This window comes from Panulirus ornatus, chromosome 63 (genome assembly GCF_036320965.1).
Source record: "Panulirus ornatus isolate Po-2019 chromosome 63, ASM3632096v1, whole genome shotgun sequence".
In the NCBI taxonomy this organism is placed as follows: Eukaryota; Metazoa; Arthropoda; class Malacostraca; order Decapoda; family Palinuridae; genus Panulirus; species Panulirus ornatus.
In genome coordinates, this window is record NC_092286.1 from 13,029,939 (window position 1) to 13,051,126 (window position 21,188).

A 21,188-nucleotide genomic window follows, 5' to 3' on the forward strand; every position below is an offset into this window, starting at 1 on the left:
ACGTGTCTTCCTGACACGAGTCAAACATATCACCCTGATAGACTATCCTGTGCCAAGTGACTGTGGCGTAGATAGCAAGGCAAGCGCCGCCAGCCTGTACCAAGGGGGATACACACATGTGCACTGCCGTAATCAGTCCTACGTCGCTCCCTCCTCTTCCTCCCTCGGTATTTCCCCACTAGCTTATTGTAATGGCACTCACAGCGCTCGGTGCCAATCATTATCTTATCTTGCCTGAGCCCGGGAGAGAACGGCTGGCTGATGTAATCCCTACTGTCTTGCTTAGATATGGCTTTATCGGTGGGGGAGGATCACCGGGCGGTAGCCTTATAGAATTAGACGCCATTTATCTATGGTATTATACACGAGTAACGGCTCAGTATGGAGTATATGTCACAATACCTCTTACGACCTTAGAGTCTCGGAGGGTCACTGAGGTGGCCATCTCACCTCTCCGTGTCTGGGAACGGCGTGATTTATTTCACGTCGTGTTGACGAGTACGTGACAACGCTGTATCAGCTCAGATGACAAATTCGGTGGCCATTGTGAACATTCTCGTGGACGGCGTCGTCGCACAGTGGCGATGCACAGCGTGTCCGGATAAGTGATCCTGTGAAGGCGATGGATACACTGTGGAGTGTTGGCCTGGTGCTCCTGGCGGCGATCGTGAACTGTGAGCCAAGCAGAGATGGGCCGTTTTGCACGCCTTATACCTACACTTGCGGTGAGTTGCGGCAGATGAAGAGTAACTATGGATCTATCACTTGAACACAGCAATGCGACCCTTGTACTTGGCCATTTGACCCTCGGGGATGACTGGTCTGACCTTTGTGACGTGACCTATCAGGCCAGGTCATCATCATAGGCAAGGGTTGTTCTGACGCAATCTATGGTGTTGTACCTCAGCGTTCAAGAGGATGAGCCAATAGTAAAGTCAGACTGAGGTTCGGCCACCATAACCCAAGGGGTTATACCGCCATAATTAATGGTTGTGCCCTAATGCTCATGAGCTGTACCCTCGTATTCAAGGGTTGTACCGTCATAATCAATGGTTGTACCCTAGTGCTCAAGAGTTGTACCCTCGTACTCAAGGGTTGTACCGTCATAATCAATAGTTGTACCCTATTTCTCAAGGGTTATACCCTCATATTCAAGGGTTGTACCGTCACAATCAATGGTAGTACCCTATTTCTCAAGTGTTGTACCCTCGTATTCAAGGGTTGCATCGTCATAATCAATGGTTGTACACTAATGCTAGAGTTGTATCCTCGTATTCACGGGTTGTATCGTCATAATCAATGGTTGTACCCTAGTGCTCAAAGGTTATACCCTCGTATTCAAGGGTTGTACCGTCATAATCAGTGGTTGTACCCTATTTCTCAGCGGTTATACCCTCATATTCAAGGGTTGTACCGTCATAATCAATGCTTGTACCCTATTTCTCAAGTGTTGTACCCTTGTATTCAAAGGTACAGAGTCGAATCGAAAGCGCTTCGTCTCATCATCTCTCCCAAGCCAACTTCAAATCCTGACTCTCATCCCCTAATTCGAAATGTTGGTTCACTTTCCCTCTTCTTGGTATTACTCTGGTGTTTGCTCCCTAAAGCTGGCTGCCTGTGTGTCCCCAACCACTAGGGAGACCATGCAATACTCGGTAAGCTGCTGCGTCACATGATTCCTGTGTGGCTGTTGGCAACTCAGAGGTGGACAAATGTTTTGGCAATTGTTTATTTCTCTACACCTCGAGGCTTGGAACTCTTTACCGTTTCATATCTTTCCCAATAACTATGACCTGGTACTTTTCCGAAAACCAAGTTTTTCACCTCCAAAATTCATGAATACTTCTCCTTGTCTCTTTGTTTCCCCCTCCTTTCATCATTAGCTTCTCTATATTCCAATTAAGGCCCGAACTTGATGTGGACTTTTGTCTGTGACCGGAACCTACAACGTAAAAAAAAGATAGATAGATAGATAGATAGATAGATAGAGATAGATAGATACATAGATAGATAGATAGGAAGATAGACAGATAGAAGATACTATGTCGCGTCTATCTCGACAGACTTGGAACTTTAGCCACTATTACTGTCCTGCAGCAGACACCCCCGTCGTAAACGATCAGAACTTCTGCTCTCTGGGTCTCCCATGCCCCAGCAGGTCAGCCTCCTCACAGTCCATCAGTTCCTTTGTCGTCTGGCGTTCCCCAAGTCCTAACCTCCAGCAGATAACCTCGTCATCGATCATCAGGTCTTCTGTTATCTGTCTTTCCCAGATACTTCTCCTTCAGAAGATAACCTCGTCATAGACCATCAGGTCCTTTGTTTTCTATCCTTCCCTTATGCTCCCAAGCATGGCTTATGGTATTCCCATTGTGTTCCTCCAGGACCCATCGCGCCCTCGCCGCCGAACGGCTACATGGCATACATAGAGGCGGTGGACATGCTCTACAACACGACGCACTACATCGAGGAGTACTACCACTACCAGCAGCAGATGGTGGCCGTCAGACAGAACAGCAGGGAGACCTACACCCGAGCCATCTTCATGTACCCCATCAACACCGCCATCATCATCCGCTCTTACCTTGGTAAGTACGTCCACCATACCCCACTTTAGCAGGGGTCCTCGTGAGAGACCATCAGGTCTTCTGTCATCTGTCCTTCTCATGTACTGTCCTCCAGTAGATGACCTCGTCACAGACCATCCATCAGGTCTTATGATACTTGTTCTTCCCATGTACTGTCCTCCAACAGATGACCTAGTCATATACCATCCATCAGATCTTCTTTTACCTGTTCTTCACATGAACTCCTGCACGTTCATTTAACCCTACATACCTGCCACCATCATGAGAACATGGCTACAATCACTACAACCCCTACATCTACCTCGTACATCCTTCATCTACACCACTATCTATTACCTTGATCCTTACAGTCGTACACTTTGACAAACGTCTCCAAACGTCTGTCTTAAACCTGCACCACCGTTTTCTGTGGTTGCAACCGCACCATTTGCTAACCACTTGGTGTTTGATGAGATCCTCTCGTGGCTGCATAATTCTGAAAAAAAGAAAACTATTTTTGATCTCTTATCGTGTTCAGGAAGTTAATATATCGATTCAGAATGCTTGGTCACCTGTCAAGATGAATGAGTTCATATGACCACATTCGATCCAAGTATACCTAATACATCTGTTATGCACTGTATAACCACCGAAGAAACTATTTCCCAGGCAGTAACTTAGCAAGATAAAAGCACACGGAGATGATTTTCCCATTTTTTTTTTCCTAAGTTTTGAGTCTGAAATCATACATGAGTGTTTTACTATTTTTAGATCTACTGAGTTGTTACTGCCAGACGACCACGTTGTTGTCAACGCTGGTAAGAATAACCTTAGTCCAAAAGACCTCTGTTACCTACCTGAGTGTGTGTGTGTGTGTGTGTGTGTGTGTGTGTGTGTGTGTGGTTACGTATTTCTGCTGTACGGAGTGGCGGTTCTTCATTCGTGGGGCGTCATCACTTGAACTTTATATAACAACTTCAAACTTATGGTTGGCAGGCGCAGAGGACCACGGGGCCCGCGTGGAGTGCGTCACGACGGAGATCTCGAAGGAGGTGCCCTGGATGGCTGGCTTCACCACAGGCATGAACAACTCCTCCATGCTCGCCATCGCTCCGTCACAGGCGCTCCTCTTCGGCAGTGATTACAAGTACGTCGCCCACCCTCAGGGTGCATTTTCCGACGTGCTTTCTCAGATATATACATCCATTTTCTCATACTTTATGAGGGGTAACTACATCATTTCTGTTTTCCAGGCAGGTCATTTAGCTTTCCTCCCCGCTGCGCTGTAGAGAACTCGTGAAAGAATCTTCTATACTCACGGCTTTCACTACGTGCATGGTCACCCCATCATCACCCCGTAGTCCCAGTCGACCTCCGCTCTCCCTCCCTTGTCTATACAGCAGTACACACACCTCACGATCTCATATCCCGTTTCATTTGCAATTCTGTGATCGAATCACCCCAGTAGCTCACAGCTTAAGCCATCATCCCTTGTGTCAATGCCATCTTAAGAACGACTGTACGATCCTCCAGCACGACGGGGGGCGGGCTCCCTGGAAACGATGAGACAGCCTTAAAGAATGAATGAAGGATTGGCCTTTGACGTGACCCTTTACGATCACCTATCCAGAACGTCACATCGCACCGTTGATGTATTTCAGTCGAATGCCGCCCTCCATGAACCAGAGGACCAACAGATATCATTTTTGTCTCACTTAGCGTCACAAGAACTCTTCGTAATCTCTTGCCACTTCTCTCCTCTCGCGGTCATTGTCTTTTGTCATTTCTTTTCCACGAGACCAATCAATGACGCGTTGCCTCTCTTGAAGATAGAAGAACTCTTGAGGAACAGTTTCCCAGAGCCCTGGCTGACGTACAGAAAATCAGCAGATCCAGTGACTATCACAAGACGGACTGGGGGTGAAAAAATCAGGATCGAACTCTTTATTCCCACATCGGATAGTCTTGGAAGCTTGTCTACATCAGTAGATACCTTGCCTTGTCTTATCCACGAACGAGGGAGATGATTAGATGTTCTTCCACTACTCACACTAACATTCATTTTGACTGATGGACAAGAGAGCATCTTGGCTGAGCCCGAGAATCTATTACCTCCTTCTCTTATCTATTCATAACCCTACCCTTCTCATGGTCACTGCACTTGTAAGAACACTATGAGAAGCCTCTTCTAAAGACTTCAATTCCTTCAACCCAATCCTCCAATCAACACTCCTAGAACCCTTCAAGAAAACCCTTCCAGAGTCTTCAGCTCTTAAAACTCGTCCTTCAAATCAGGAGCGCCTGGTCTCCTGAAACTGCTCTGTTCAGAGCTACACCTACGCTGTGACTGAACTGACTCTCCTGTACAATGGACAGGAGCTGCATCCTCCTCTTCTACTGCTTTCCAAACAGTGTACGTAGGAAAACGCGTTCTCAGTCGATGAGAAATGTAGACCTATCACATCTCACAGTCGGTCAATACGATCATGAATTACAAACTTGGGCAGTGAGTTAGTCGGCCTCGTACCACTCTCTAGGATGAACATTCTGTCATGTCATATGGTCTATGGAGGAACATCTAAGCCAACGCCCTATGACCTCTGAACGAACGCTAAACCATGAAGTGTGATATATGGACGAACACCGAGCCATATCCTGTGATTTCCTATGGACGAACGTTTCGCCAGAGTCTATAATTACGGATGAACAACTTAGCCATCTCCCATGAAGAAAACAACTACGGGTGTGGTGTGACCAAGAGTTGTACCACAGCTCAGACACAGTGTACTGAACACTCACACATTGTCCCACCGTTATGAAGACTAAATCTTCTCCCCCCTTTTGTTCAGGTACTCGTGGGTGGACAACGCCACGGTGAGAGAGCTGCCATGCAACCGCTGGGACGCTTGCATCAACATACCCAACAACGGAACGCTCAAAATTGAGTACCACTGGTCGGGTCAGTACGAAACGCAGCGTTAACATTCTCCCGCAGTTTAAGCAGGTTTACAAAACTGTTCAGAATGATATTGTGCAGTTCTGGTCTGTGTATAGTTTGCATACGAACTGCATTCATTAATGATTTCAAATCTCATGTCTAAACTCTATCGAAAGACTTGTTTTTTTTTTTCCGAGTATGCACGAAGATATCTGTGATACCAAGAGATGAGGCATTTCTCTTCCTAGGAGGTTTACTCTCATATATACCATCACAGCTTCACCCACTCATTCATACACGACATCATCAGTTCACGTGAGCCTTCCAACCCGGAAGGTCACAGTATCACCCACGTGGGCACGCACACACACACACACACACACACACACACACACACACACACACACACACACACACACACACACACACACACACACACACACTCATAAATTCATCACGTAACGACAAAAAAACATTCACCAAACCATATACATTCAATCTCATAAAATTTCACCACATCCTATCCAGACTCTCACCACAGATGTTTACCATTCCCTCATGCAGCCACTCACAAGTATTACTCAGGTATTCACTATCTCTATATACACGTTTTTCCGACTCATTCATCGACCGTAGCCATACACTCAACCCCCTCCTACCCATACATTCACAAGCCCCCCCCCACCACCACCCACATATTCACAACCTGCATCCACACATATACAACCTCCATTCACCCATACATTCATAGCAACCCCTCCTCCAGCCACATATTCATAACCCCACACACACACACACACACACACACACACACACACACACTTATTCCCCACACTCCCAGCCAGGCCATAATGCCCAGTTCATCCACAGATCCGAAAGGCATCGAGGATATGTTCGGATACCCGAGCGAGCGGCCGGTTATGATGCACTTAACTGGGGAGATGCACCTGACCAACGGCGATCCCTGGCCGGTACCGATGGACATGATGTACAATTTCGGCCTCTTCGACGACAACCCCTATTGGAACGACCTGAAGTGGGTCTTTGAGGTTAGGTGAAGTGTTGAGGTTTTCATATTTACACTCATGCATGGGATCCGTTCTCTTGATCACGGTGACGACGACCCTTTCAGACGAACGGTACGGCTACCGTACTCGACGCTCGAAGGACCTTCGTGGTCAAGCGAGTTCGGTACTTTCTCGAGCTATGAACGAAGCATTTTTGTCTTCGAAATGAAGTACCGGCTCTGTACTGAATGTAGTGACGTATGAATGATACAGGGCAACAGTAATCTCGACATCCATTTCGAACCAGCTTCATAAAAGGTTTCAAATCTTATTATAAGTGATCGAGACCAATCCTTCGAGATGATCTCGTGTTATCCTGTAGGAGACTCACACGGGAGGATACGGAGGTCTTCGCCACCTCGTCTGCCCAGGTAAGGTCTTGAACCTCTGGGAATATCTGATGGTCCGCTTAGGTGAGGTACGGACGTCCGAACACCGATTACATTCCCCAGGTTTCTACAGAAAGTGACGGACGTGTGTGTCAGTCATTTCTCTGATGATGACTTCACTTGTTTTAAATACCAGTAAATCGATCCAATATCTGGTAGATATGGAGTCAAATATTTTGATCGTTCTGATTTCAACGTTTCTCCAGTAATCTCCATTCAGAGCGGAAGAACTTCTCCGCACACTGTATGACAATATGAATCTTACAGGAATGTAAGGAGGTCCACGAAGTGCTTTTGCCATGGTTGCATTACAGTGATACAGTTGTTGACATACGCTTAACTACGGGAAGCTAAGCTGGTTGATTGCTTAGCTGTGCACTTGTTCATGGATTGTTCATGCCATGTATGAGAGCCGATACAAAGAGGCTCACAAAATCGTACGATTATAATACTTATCCCTCTGCTCATCATCAGCAGCAATGTACGGGGCTCATGTGCTCCGTCAGCGTTCAACTCACACACACACACACACACACACACACACACACACACACATGCGTCCAACCCTCGATGGGGTAGGACGCGTGTCAGTGGCGCTTTCGGCCCGCTGAACTGGTGAATGGCAACGCTGATGGCTACGTACCACGTCCGATTGCTTGCTTCTTACATGCAAATAGTGAATGTCCCCAAAACTCTCTCTCTCTCTCTCTCTCTCTCTCTCTCTCTCTCTCTCTCTCTCTCTCTCTCTCTCTCTCTCTCTAAGCTTGACGCTTAGATTACCCCTGACGAGAGCTTCTACCTCCGTGGGAATCTGACTGGGAAAGAGATACACATATTAGATGCCTTGACCAGTGAACCAGTCACTCACTCAGTTAGAATCTCCACAGAGATATATATTTCCAAGCTGCGGTCACCTCATTGTAAACAACAATGGCCACGGCATGAACTGTTGGAGTTGTGACCTGCCAGGCAGACCATAGCAGTTGTTACCCGTCCAGCTGACCATAGTTGTTGTGACCCGTCTAGCTGACCACAGGAGTTGTGTGACCCACCCAGCTGACCACAGGAGTTGTGTGTGACCCACCCAGCTGACCACAGTTGTTGTGACCCGTCCAGCTGAGCAAAGGAGTTGTGTGACCCGTTCAACTGACTACAGTTGTGACCCATCTAGCTGACCATATGAGTTGTGACCCACCCAGCTGGCCACAGGAGTTGTGACCCGTCCAGCTGAATACAGTTGTGACCTACCCTGCTGACCACAGAAGTTGTGACCCACCCAGCTGACCATGGGAGTTGTGACTCATCCAGCTGACCACAAAGACTCAATAACAATTTCCTCTAAGGTCAGAGGGACTAATGCTTGACCAACGTCCGTCACCACAATCACCTTGTACCAACCAGTGCTGTACACGTACAAGACTTGTCCCATACCTACATCTGTGAATGTTATGAACAATCCATGAACAACTACGATGCTCATGGCATGAAAAATCCATGAACAAGTGCACTGCTAAGCAAGCAAACAGCTTAGCTTCCCGTAGTTAAGCGTATGTTAACAACTGTATCACTGTAACGCAACCAACGTGAAAATATTCATAACTCAATGTTCACCATTAATACATAATGTATATCAACACAGTATTACTGCAGTTCTTTGCATCACTTAAAGTTCACCATTAAATACATAATAGTAATCACACACACATACACACACAAACATATATACTTGAGTTTGTATTCATGGGATGCTTCAAGACGAACACAATCAAACATGGCAGACAAAAGACAATATCCGTCCTGCAGCAGAAGCACCGTGAGGACGTTCCTCCCAGCAAACAAATAAGACTACGATCACCATCATCAGCGAACCAAAGACGGTTGAATAAAACTGGCTTATATATATATCTGCACGGCTATACACCGGGCGCCAGTATACAACACCGACACTTTAAACAATCTAGGAAAAGACAAAATAGGAGACCGTGACTGAAACAGACCTGACGGATTAAAGAACAGAAAAAAAAAATATATAATCTTCATCTCTTCATCCATCTTGGATTCCTGGGTAATATACCCTCTTGGATGATGAGTACACACGGTGTCTCAGTAACCAAATTCACGGCTTGAATTAACCAGTTTTATCACCTCTAGTTCAACTCATTTTCGGAACCGTATGTCATGGAGGGACTTGCATGTGTTTGCTAATTCATACGATGCAATTGGGGATATTAGTTGACCTGAATGTAGTAAATTCGGGCCGTGTGAGTCCCGTCGTACATGAGTGAGGGAAGGGTGTATGTACATAACCCTATTGGTCTGTGTTGTCTTACTCCAGGTGCCGAGCGATGTGTACTGCGGCGGGCTCCCGGATGTGAAGCCTCCTCCCGTCCACCTGGCCGAGGCGTTCTCCCACAGGGTCGAGCTCGCCATCCAGACTTCGATGAGTCCGCGCCACGAGTTCGTCAGCACCGCCAAGGTAATCCGTTAGACCTGAGCGTCTTCCGAAATTCGGAAATACTGCAATCCAAGGCAAAATGCTTCAAGCTGCCGCGCGTTTTCTGTAACGTCGATCGTAAATAAGTCCTCGTTTTCTGTAACGTCGATCGTAAATCAGTCCTCGTTTTCTGTAACGTCGATCGTAAATCAATCCTCGTTTTCTGAAACGTCGATCGTAGATCAGTCCTCGTTTTCTGTATGTCTTTTCCTTTCTCTGTTCACATCATGTGTGCCTCTCCCTTCACAAGGCAAATGACGTCTTCTCTTAGTATTTTCCCGAGCCAACCATCATCATCTCCCGTGTCTTTTTTCATTTCCACTCCGGGTTCGCCTGCAGTCTTTGATGATCAAATGATATTGTAGCGTCTTAAGATTTCCGTAGCCAATATGGCCAAATGTCTCCCCACACAAAGCCCTGAGTGGAAGTGGCCACAAGCACGTCCATCTCTGACATATTTCTTGCTCACTTTACACTCATTTTCCGCTAACTTGTGAATGTCAAGTGTCTAACTGGAACCCCATTTTCTGTCCCGCGGATGATTAACATCACATTATTCTAGGTTAATGTTGTCAAGTTTTTTATTAAAATGAACATTTGCAGTTATTCCCACCAGAGAGTCACACTGGACTTTCTTTTTTAGGCTTACATGTTCCTCTGCTGGTTAGTTGGATGGTAGTTCTTGAACCCCCGTTGAACATGACGATACGACCCTTGAATATAACCCTCGAGTACGACGTTAAGACCTTTGAATACGACGGTACGACCCTTGAGCACGACGGTACGACCTTTGAGCACGACGGTACGACCTTTGAGCACGACGGTACGACCTTTGAGCACGATGTTTCGACCCTTGAGCACGACGGTACGACCTTTGAGCACGACGTTTCGACCCTTGAGCATGAAGGTACGACCCTTGAGCACGACGGTACGACCTTTGAGTACGATGGTCTAGCCTTTGACCTGACTCAGATAAAAAAAACAAAAACAAAGAGGCCATCATACCCGAAAGGTGTATACTATCTTGCTCAAGAAGGAGCTTAACAACCCAGCGACCTTATACCATATCCCTTAACCACTGACGACCTTTTACCATTTCTTTAGATGACCATTATTGACCTGACGGTGTAACCTCCACTACCCCCCCCCCCCACTAATAACCCCCCCAAGTAGTTTACCTCGGAAAAATAAAAAGCTCACCCCAGAGTCAAGGAATTGCAATGGAGAACCACAGTGCCCTCCAACCACACTGATTCTTGCAGTAACCTGAATATTTTTCTCTCTCTTTTTTGACCCTGAATCCACTAAGGTCTGGTACAACTACGATCGGAAGATCATCAGGGAGGACCTAATCCCCGACCCAGCCAGTGTGGAATTCGCTAAGGCTGGCTTGAACGAGATCGCCTCCATCAAGGTAAGCTTCACCTGCTCTCACGAGGAAGAGACTTTCAATCAGTAACCACTGACAGTTGTCGGATATTTTGCCCTGAGCTCATTGCGCACTCCTACGCCGTGTTGGGGGCAAAGAGGGTACAGGTGGTTCATGAATGTCCCCCTCGGGGACTGGGAGTCTGTGAGTGAGCTATAAGTTAACTTTGACGAGACTATACCACTGGCAGTCCAATCTCGTCAAAGAACTTCTCACTCTAAGGGAATCTACTTTTCCCTGTTACTGGAAGTAGCGCAGCCTTCGGTGGCAGGAGCCACTGGAAACGTCCTGGGTAAGACTAGGGGTCGGTCCTGGAACAATTATGGATAAACAGATATATATTCCACGTTTCAGTATCTCACCTCGTTCCAGAACTCCGTAAAATCAATGTTCCAGTACCTCAACTCGCTCCATCATTCCCTAGAATCAATGTCCCAGTATCCTAACGAATTCCAGAACTTACCTTAAGTCCATTGTTCTTATATCTCAACTCGTTCCAGGACTTCCTAAAATCAGTGTTCCAGATCCAGAACTCCCAACCATCCCTCCCTCAATAAAGCAACGTTCCAGTGTTTCATTCCTTACGTTGTGTGTTCGCGCGCGCGGCAGGACTACAGCTGCGGGGTGGAGTACATCATCGACAAGGCCCTGGGGAACTGCACAACCATTGCCATCCCCGAGGGCGAGTACGACAGCATCACGACCCCCAGCGGCGACATCACCATCAAGGACCCCATGACGCTCTTCGGCCTCCATGGCATCACCAACCTAACCTACTACGGCACGGTCAGTTACTCTTACTGGGACCACAGTAGTGGTCACCCGGGTGGTAAACTGGGATAACGCTCCTTAACCTGGAGTTATTGGGATGATGTTAGTTAGTCTGGAGTTACTGGGACACCGTGAGCTAGCCGGGAGTTACTGAGATAATGTTACAGTACGTGGGATAAGGTTAGTTTGCCTGGAGTTATTGGGATCGGGTTAAAGGCTTAAGGTTAATGAGCCTGCGAGCTATTGGGATAGTGACATTAAGTCTCGAACGACGAAACATGATAACATGATTCATCAACCCAAAGTTGATAAGATGAGGCTTTTTTTCAACACATCCTCAAATACGATTAGCTAAGTCAGAGTTACAAATGAAGTGCAAATTGGCCTTACCTCACTATGAAAAGACTGGTGACCTTAATGGATTTAGCCTGTCTCTCCTTAGTGAACTAAATGAGTTAGCCTTACTTTACACTGTTCTGCCCTTTACCTGATCCACTTAGTATAGGAACAGATCATCTGTATTTCCCATGTAGTCCCATGGACTTCAGGACGAGTATCCGAGACAACCAGACTGAATTTTTTGGAGGCAAATCACCCACGCCTTCTATGGAAAGGTCATTTATCTTGGAAGTCAGGCAACGCCAGTTATCTTTTGGGTCAGACAAGGTCAGTTATCCTATCTCGGGTCAAATAAGGTTAGTTATCTTGGGTCTAGCAAGGCCAATTATATTAAGTATGGTTCCTTATCTTATGCATGGTGAGTTACCTTAAGTTAGGCAAGGTCAGTCCACCATCTAAGCCAGGTGGCGTCAGTTATCATCGGGGTCAGGCAGGGAAAATAATTTTGCTTTAGGCCAGGTCAGTCAACTTCTGGGTCAGGCACGATCAATTACCTTGGGTTAGGGCAGGTCATTCATCCTCGCAATTACAGGACAAAGATAACCAACCCAATGGTACCATACTATAGGTACTGGGGAAAAAAATCACTTGACCTCTTGAACACGGCGGTACGACCTTAAGAGTATGACAGTACGACATCTGAGCACGACGGTGTCAACCTTGAACTTGACAAGTTAGTCCCTTGAGCACGACGATCCTTAAGCATGACAGTACGACCCTTGAGCACGATGACCCTTCACCATGAAAGCGCGACCCTTAAACATGACGTTACAAGCCATTAAGGTGACGGTACAACCCTCTAGGCTCGACCCTTGAGCATGACGGTACTATAGGCTTAGGTATAAGTCATCACACCCAAGAACCTTAATGTCGTTCTCACGGGGAAAAAAAAAAAAAAAAAAAAAAAAAAGATGCTATCTAAGACTAAGCACTGACCATGGGTCTTTGAAAAAGGTCATGGCCGCCTGGGGAGACCTTTTGACAACTGCATCACCTAGAATGAGAATCGACCTACGTGTTTCGGATAACTGGGAAGGTCACATCACCCAGGAACCCTCCAAAAACAGTGCCATTTAGATATAGGATCAAATCAAGGGTTTTGATCAAAGGATCATGGGGATGTCGTATGACTGAAGACCAGTGCCGGGTCCCTAAGGCCATGGCGAATGTAACAATAATAATCATAAAAATAAAATGGGTCTAGGGAGCTGTGGTGAATGCTTAAGACATGGCTCAACTCCATCACTGTTAACTTAAATCTCTGACTAACTTATCCCCATCCTGGGTTCCGGTGCAGAAGTACGCCCGTGGCCTGCCTTGCGACGTGTGGGTGGGTCACCTTGACTACCTCTTTGAAAACGAAAGCCTCCACGACGTCTTCATGTACGAAGTGTACCTCCTAAAGGTGGGTGACTCCCAGGAGGATCAGTACCTTCTGCCCATTCTTAAACATCTGTTTCCTTGATCATGGTCAGTCTACTGTGGTAAGGATCTTTGAACGCTCGCACAAAAAAAAGTACCATTGGAATGATTCGCGTATGAACAGTGGATGAAAGTATGTAAAAAAAAAGGTATAAGGCAATGTTTCGCCAACTGACTTTATAGCAGAAGTGTGAGTGAGTGAGTGAGTGTGTGTGTGTGTGTGTTGTGTGTGTGTGTGTGTGTGTGTGTGTGTGTGTGTGTGTGTGTGAGAGAGAGAGAGAGAGAGAGAGAGAGAGAGAGAGAGAGAGAGAGAGAGATCAACATCCCCACAACATGTACGAGCTACTCACACTAAACCCCAACACCTCACCTTCTCCGTGCCAACAGCCTGGATGGCATGAGGACACCGGGGCCACGGACCCCCTGCAGCAGCAGTCCCCAGTCCCAGTCCTCTTCAAGATCCAGGAGGACTTCACAGTCACCAGCCTCCCCAATACAGAGATCAGAATCGACATCGAAGAGAACATCTTCAGGTGAGTCAGAGAAAGAATAACGGCATTCCTCTGGTCAGTGTGCTGCGAAAAGACATATGACCAAATAAATTTGGAAAACTGGAGTATATAAAGATAGCATAAATCAAGGCAGCTTGAAAATCATTTGAATTTCATATATATATATATATATATATATATATATATATATATATATATATATATATATATATATATATATATTTTATTTTTATCATACTGTCGCTGTCTCCCGCGTTTGCGAGGTAGCGCAAGGAAACAGACAAAAGAAATGGCCCAACCCCCCCCCCCCCATACACATGTATATACATACGTCCACACATGCAAATATACATACCTACACAGCTTTCCATGGTTTACCCCAGACGCTTCACATGCCCTGATTCAATCCACTGACAGCACGTCAACCCCGGTATACCACATCGCTCCAATTCACTCTATTCCTTGCCCTCCTTTCACCCTCCTGCATGTTCAGGCCCCGATCACACAAAATCTTTTTCACTCCATCTTTCCACCTCCAATTTGGTCTCCCTCTTCTCCTCGTTCCCTCCACCTCCGACACATATATCCTCTTGGTCAATCTTTCCTCACTCATTCTCTCCATGTGCCCAAACCACTTCAAAACACCCTCTTCTGCTCTCTCAACCACGCTCTTTTTATTTCCACACATCTCTCTTACCCTTACGTTACTCACTCGATCAAACCACCTCACACCACACATTGTCCTCAAACATCTCATTTCCAGCACATCCATCCTCCTGCGCACAACTCTATCCATAGCCCACGCCTCGCAACCATACAACATTGTTGGAACCACTATTCCTTCAAACATACCCATTTTTGCTTTCCGAGATAATGTTCTCGACTTCCACACATTCTTCAAGGCCCCCAGAATTTTCGCCCCCTCCCCCACCCTATGATCCACTTCCGCTTCCATGGTTCCATCCGCTGCCAGATCCACTCCCAGATATCTAAAACACTTCACTTCCTCCAGTTTTTCTCCATTCAAACTCACCTCCCAATTGACTTGACCCTCAACCCTACTGTACCTAATAACCTTGCTCTTATTCACATTTACTCTTAACTTTCTTCTTCCACACACTTTACCAAACTCAGTCACCAGCTTCTGCAGTTTCTCACATGAATCAGCCACCAGCGCTGTATCATCAGCGAACAACAACTGACTCACTTCCCAAGCTCTCTCATATACAATCAAACCATCTCACACCACATATTGTCCTTCATTTCCAACACATCCACCCTCCTCCACACAGCCTTAACTATAGCCCATGCCTCACAACCATATAACATTGTTGGAATCACTATTCCTACAAACATACCCATCTTTGCTCTCCGAGATAATGTTCTTGCCTTCCACACATTCTTCTTAGATTTAGGTAGCAATAAGTATGAACCTGCATGAATGAGTAATATGAAAGAGCAAATAATCCAAATCAATTATGAAAAGCAGATAATGTTAGCTTTATGTAGTAGTAGAAATGTGTACATAATATTCTGGTCAAAATGATGTATAGTAGTAAAAAAAATCAGTGAACATTTTCTTAACAGATTTTTGAGAAAAAATTCAATTCCAATTGTATCTTAGCAATGGAACTGCATGCATGCCATGAGCATGACAGCATGACCCTTAAGCATGATGCATCGTAGGACCCTTGGGTATGAAAACCTGGCTCTAGAACTGTCCCTGAAGAATCAGGTCAAAGGCTAGATCATCATCAGTCACCTATGGTTGTACCATCATTCTGAGGAGGCCCAGCAACCTCTTCCGAAGGCAGTACTGAAATAATAGCTCACACACCTTCCCTCTGCCACTGCAGGTATGAAGAGCAGGTCCCCAGCATGAGTGTGTACGACATCACCCCTTGCTTCCGTGGCCACGACCACATCAGGCGCTTCCAGGTGGCCTTCCCTGGGGACTTCCGTGATGACTTCGAGAAGGACTCCGTCAAGTTCACCTTGGCTGTTCAGTCCAGTTTGTCCCGTGAAGTGCAAGTCGCTCTCATCCGGCTGCAACATGTGATGGTGAGGCTCGAGGCAACTTAGAGTGATGATGGATGATGAGGAGAGGATGGGGGAGGTCTACTTTATGAGGGAGGGCAAGAAAATAAGGAACAATGTGAGAATAAAAAAAAATTGAACACCTTTGAGCACAATGAGCATGGTGGCCCTTGAGCACAACAGGTATGACTCTTGGCTATGATGACTGAACTCTTCAGGATATAGTCAACGGCCAAGCCATTATATAAACAAAGGTCACATCACTATGCTCAAAGATCAAACCATTGTGCTCCAAGGATTAAGCGTTTGTAGTGAGCCCCAAAACTCCACATACCAACACATTCTTCTCATATGTTTTATGCAAATTATGAAAATCAAGAGAGTCATATCACAAAGACGTATATCATTACCACACACAGGTACATACACCACAGGAGCATGCAACAGTACTCACCTTCTAACTCCTCAAAGAACAGGCATCCTTGAAAAGAATCTTTTCACAAGACTCAACTTGCTGTAAGGATTTCCTCTCCTGGAAGTTGTTTCTGACCAGCCTTCCTCTTCCAGTATCAAGCCTGTAGACAAGATCACTATCTGGTGTTGAAATCACAGATGCTTAAAGACAATGCTGGTATGCCTTATCTTTAATCCTCCATTGTTCTTTCCCTTTACCTTTCCTCAGTCCCTACCTGTCATGTGGGTCTACCCTTTCTCACATTTATGATAGCAAGCTCTCCCCTCTCATATATGAGATATACAGGTTAACTGTCTCCTCCAACTGTATGCAGTTTAGTGTATCAGCTTGTTCTCCCCTACTATATATGGTATACTGGCTGTTCCCTCTGCCTATATATTGTGTACCAGCTAGCTGTCCCCTTCTCCTATATGTACTCCATATAGTATACTTCCTACCTATTCCCTCACAAAATCTCCTATTCCATATACAGTATATTAGCTAGCTCTTACTTTCCCCTTATTGACAAGTGTCCTGGCTAACTCCCCCTCACTACATGGTTTGCACTCCTCTTCCCTACACGAACAGTTACCAGCCAACTCTTCCACACCCAGTGTATACAATCTATCATCTCCCTCCTAACTTTCTCCACTTCCCCTGTAAGTTATCTAAAGTGTTAACTCTCTTTCCCCACATACAGATGCCTACCAAACTTTCTATCTCTCTGCTACACATTTTAACCCTTCCTTAACAATACATCATATCTAATTGAAATGTTTATCCATTCTTCCCCATAAATGAGGTATACTTAGCATCTCTTTGCCTGGCTTTTCAATATAAATGAAGAACACTGACCAAGTACCTCCATCTATCCCAGTATTGATGGTGTTTACCATCCTTCCATCTTTCCTTTCTGTAAACTAAAAATACTACCTATTTTCACTTTTTATCATACCTGCCAAATATGAAACACTTAACCAGTGCCTCTCAAACAGCATCACAGTTGTAAATCATCTGTAACCTCCTCCATAGGAATGCAAATCACACACAGACCATCTCTCTCTTTCTCCTCTTCACACATCAATTTTACAGTAATGTCTCCCTATCTTCCATGCCACTATTGAGAAACTAATCAACCACATCCATTTCCCTGCCACTGGAGTTTCCTAATAAACTATCTCTTTCTCCATACAGCTGGAGTTCAATGAGCAGGATGGGAAACTGTACTGCGAGTTCACTCTAGTGGACCAGCCGCAGGTAGACAACGTGGACTTCCCTGCAGGTGTGGGTCCACCCCTCCTGCAGGCGGTGGCTAATCTCCAAAATGCTATGAAATACCTAGTTGTCATCCTCTATGATCCCAGCTATGAATCCCCAGGAGTAAGTTAGAACTTTTCAAGAAAACTAAACCTAACTACAGAGATTTAATCTTGACAAGAAAGCTTGAACAATCTATTAGGTCTGCTTGACTTTTGACTAGACAAGCTTAGCTTCTTGCCAGGCAAGTAAAGTTTCTGGTAACCACTCTACATGAATTCTTGTTAAGGCACGCAAACCTTAACACAAATAGGTTAATCCTGCAAGGAAGCTAAGTCCCCAGTGAAGTCATTCAAACCAACAAAGTAAGCAAATCCCACTTGGCTGGCTAAACCTTTTGTTAGGTAAGCTAGATGGACTATTCTAGTAAAATCTACATTTATTTGAAAATAGGGTTTTTTCTCCCAAAATTTTTAAACAACTTTTTCTTCATATATACATGGGCCACAAATATCACAAACCTGTGGGTGAACCACAATGAATGCATATGATTTGCATCATGTGGAAAGAATATATCCATCAAGTCCAATGTACCTCAGTAATTAGAAAACGTAGTCACTTACAAGTCTGTTACCATGCCTTGTGGTAACATCTAACAATATAAGCAAGACTTGGAGCAGTTGGTATAAAAGTTAAACAGCTTCTTCATAGTTACTAGCAAACTTTTAGGTGAAGTTTCATCTGAATTTTGGCTCAAAATATCCTAACATTCTTTTGAATTGGATAATATGTAAATGTCTTTATAAGATGCATAAGACAAAGATGTATACTCCCACACTTCACTAGCACTACTAACTGTTCCAACTGTATCAACCGTTTCCCATTACTTACAGAAAGGTTAAGAACACCAGTAATATTGGTGACATTAAAGTGTTTCAGAATTACTTTGTCCTTTCTATGAATATTGACAATATACTGAATAACTCATGGTCACCCCCAGCAGCTATTTAGATAGGCTACATTGTTTCTAGCATTTCAATCAAAGATTGTGTAATTATGGGGAAATCATAGTGATGTTGATTGCAGTGAATCCATAATCTTTAACGCTAACAGGAGTTCCATGTCTATGCCCACAGCACACCAAGCTGATGGTGGCATACTCCGACAGTCTCCGAGAAATGTTTGAAGACAACTGTTCGCCGATGAAGGGTGTGTCACTAGCCGGGCGGGCAATGCAGGATACACAATGGAGGGATGACCAATTACCTCAGCTCGACCCTGCTGAGGAAAATGGCAAAAAGATCTCAGAAGAGAAAAATGGACAACCTTCAGAGACAACAATAAAACCAAAATATCTGGCTGGATTCTTTGGTGGCGAGTTCTTCATCAAGACAGTCCAAGGTATTCGTGGCCTCACTGAGCAGCAAGCAGTGGACACAGCAAGCAAAAAGATGACTAGGAGTTCTCCAATGTATACACCAGGTAACAGATTACCATCTTCAGCCCTCTACCAGAAACAATTGTGTAGTTCCATAAGTGCAATTACTTGTTCATACAGTGCACACAGCAAGTTCTACATTGATGGGACATCATCTTATATGCCTTCTCAAATATTAAGCGTTCAACTGTTTAAATCAGTATAACATCTGCATCCAGTTTCTTCACTTAGCATAATCCAATTATCCACTATTCTCATACTGTACATCAGACTAATTGTATGCTCCACAATAAGAGAGATGCCCGCAATGTCATGTAACTAGTTTTGACTCGTTTTCCATGTGTATGCATCAAATAACTTTATTTATGTCCCTGTGACAGATAACCCAAGTCAGTCAGCTGACTGGTGAGTGTAACCCACTGCATTTATAAAGACTTCCTGTTCTGGAAGGTCTACACACATCTACACTATGGTTCTCTCTCCAAAAATGATAAGGCTGTGTGTGTGCAACTTAGAATGGTTTGCATGTCAAGACAGGCTATGGTGTGAACCTATATCTATTTATGACTTTTAAACCTACTGATAAAAGATACATTCACAAGGAACACACTCATGACAAGTGTAAAAGTACATCCTTGATTGCAGTATATCTACTGGAACATATTTCCTTTTAACTTTCACCACATACACACTTTATCAACAACTTAAAGTTTCCAGATATTCTTTTTAATAATTCTTAATCATTCCAGGTGACATGGCAGGAATGGGAATTGGAATGTTCATCTTGGGTCTCGTACTGGGAATTGTGATAATGATGGTGGGTCTCAGAAAGTTTGGAATGACTGATGGGTTCGAATCTATACCTATGGGTTCCCGCAGGTCCTGAAGAACTCATGTAGAAAATAAAACACCTTAATGACATCAGTACTGACTTAGACATTTGTTGTTGTATGGCCCTGTTGATAACAATTAAGTAAATACTCAGAAATATAATAAAACTAAATTTCAAAGATGCTGCTTTCTTTTATAAACTAAATACTTTGAACTGTGACATTGACAACTTTAGCATATCATCCACTCTCCAAGCTGAACACTTTCAGCTCAGCTGAACAAGTTGCAGAGCCAGTGTTCGGGCAAGTATAGCAGTTCTTATATAGATTAAATTTAGCATCTTGTTATACACTAATGTAAAAATATACTTATAGTTGTGGGAGGATTTTGTATCTCCACATCAAAAATTGTGAATCAGTACAGTATATTTTCACTTTGTTCAAGGTCCCAGTGAATGTTTTTTGGCATCTGTATCTTTTTCTTATCAGCTGCTGTGAATGGGGTAAGATATGGCAATAAATGAGAAATATACTAGGACCACCACTATAACTGCAACTTAACTCTTGAAATCTTTACAGCTGTGAAATTTTTTTCTCATTCAGAATTTCTTCATGTTGAGGACAATACTGCTTGTATGCTGTTTTAACCTGACACACCCAAAAACACAGGGAAAGTGAAAAACTCTTCTTCCCAAAACAGAAAAATAGTAAATCACAAACAGGTTTAGTTAGGTTATATTCTTATCTTTCCTCATATTTCACCTAGTGAATGTTTTATACATCATTTCATATCTAGTTGTAAGTGCTGCATATAATTTAGGTTTAATGCTGTTGATGAATATACAAACCTAGAAATACGCTGTTTTATTTCCACTCACTTAAATGTAGATAAACCTCAATATCTACTCTTAATTGAGGCTGGACCTGACCACCCACCCCTTGGATGTGGACAAACCTGAGAATCTACCCTTTTGTTGACCATCCACCACCAGTTACATAGTGTTAAACAATATGTTCATTTTTATGAAGCATAGATAAATTTTCCCAAACAAGAATGCAGGGCTAGCACATAATACTCACTAGAGAAAACCAAAGAGCTACAAAGAACTGGTGTGAATTACATACTGTCAAGCGTCATGAATGATATGGAGTGATTGCATGTTCGTTGACCAAAAAACAGAAGC

General features: G+C 44.4%; 1 protein-coding gene across 1 annotated transcript; it reads left to right on the forward strand.

The window, feature by feature from the left end:
- The first annotated feature begins 546 nt into the window (after positions 1–546).
- LOC139745972 (uncharacterized) lies at positions 547–20,859 on the forward strand. Its single transcript, XM_071656717.1, has 14 exons — positions 547–725; positions 2,385–2,588; positions 3,564–3,714; positions 5,417–5,526; positions 6,376–6,554; positions 9,297–9,437; positions 10,765–10,869; positions 11,494–11,670; positions 13,352–13,459; positions 13,864–14,009; positions 15,845–16,049; positions 17,674–17,859; positions 18,873–19,218; positions 19,924–20,859. The coding sequence occupies exons 1-14, from the start codon at positions 623–625 to the stop codon at positions 20,058–20,060; spliced, it is 2,298 nt and encodes a 765-aa protein (XP_071512818.1). The 5' UTR covers positions 547–622; the 3' UTR covers positions 20,061–20,859.
- Positions 20,860–21,188: the final 329 nt, after the last annotated feature.

Coding starts and splice junctions, on each gene's coding strand:
- LOC139745972 (XM_071656717.1), top strand. CDS start 623: ATGGATACACTGTGGAGTGTTGGCCTGGTGCTCCTGGCGGCGATCGTG. Junction 5,527..6,375: donor AATTGAGTACCACTGGTCGG/GTCAGTACGAAA, acceptor GTTCATCCACAG/ATCCGAAAGGCATCGAGGAT. Junction 17,860..18,872: donor CCAGCTATGAATCCCCAGGA/GTAAGTTAGAAC, acceptor CTATGCCCACAG/CACACCAAGCTGATGGTGGC.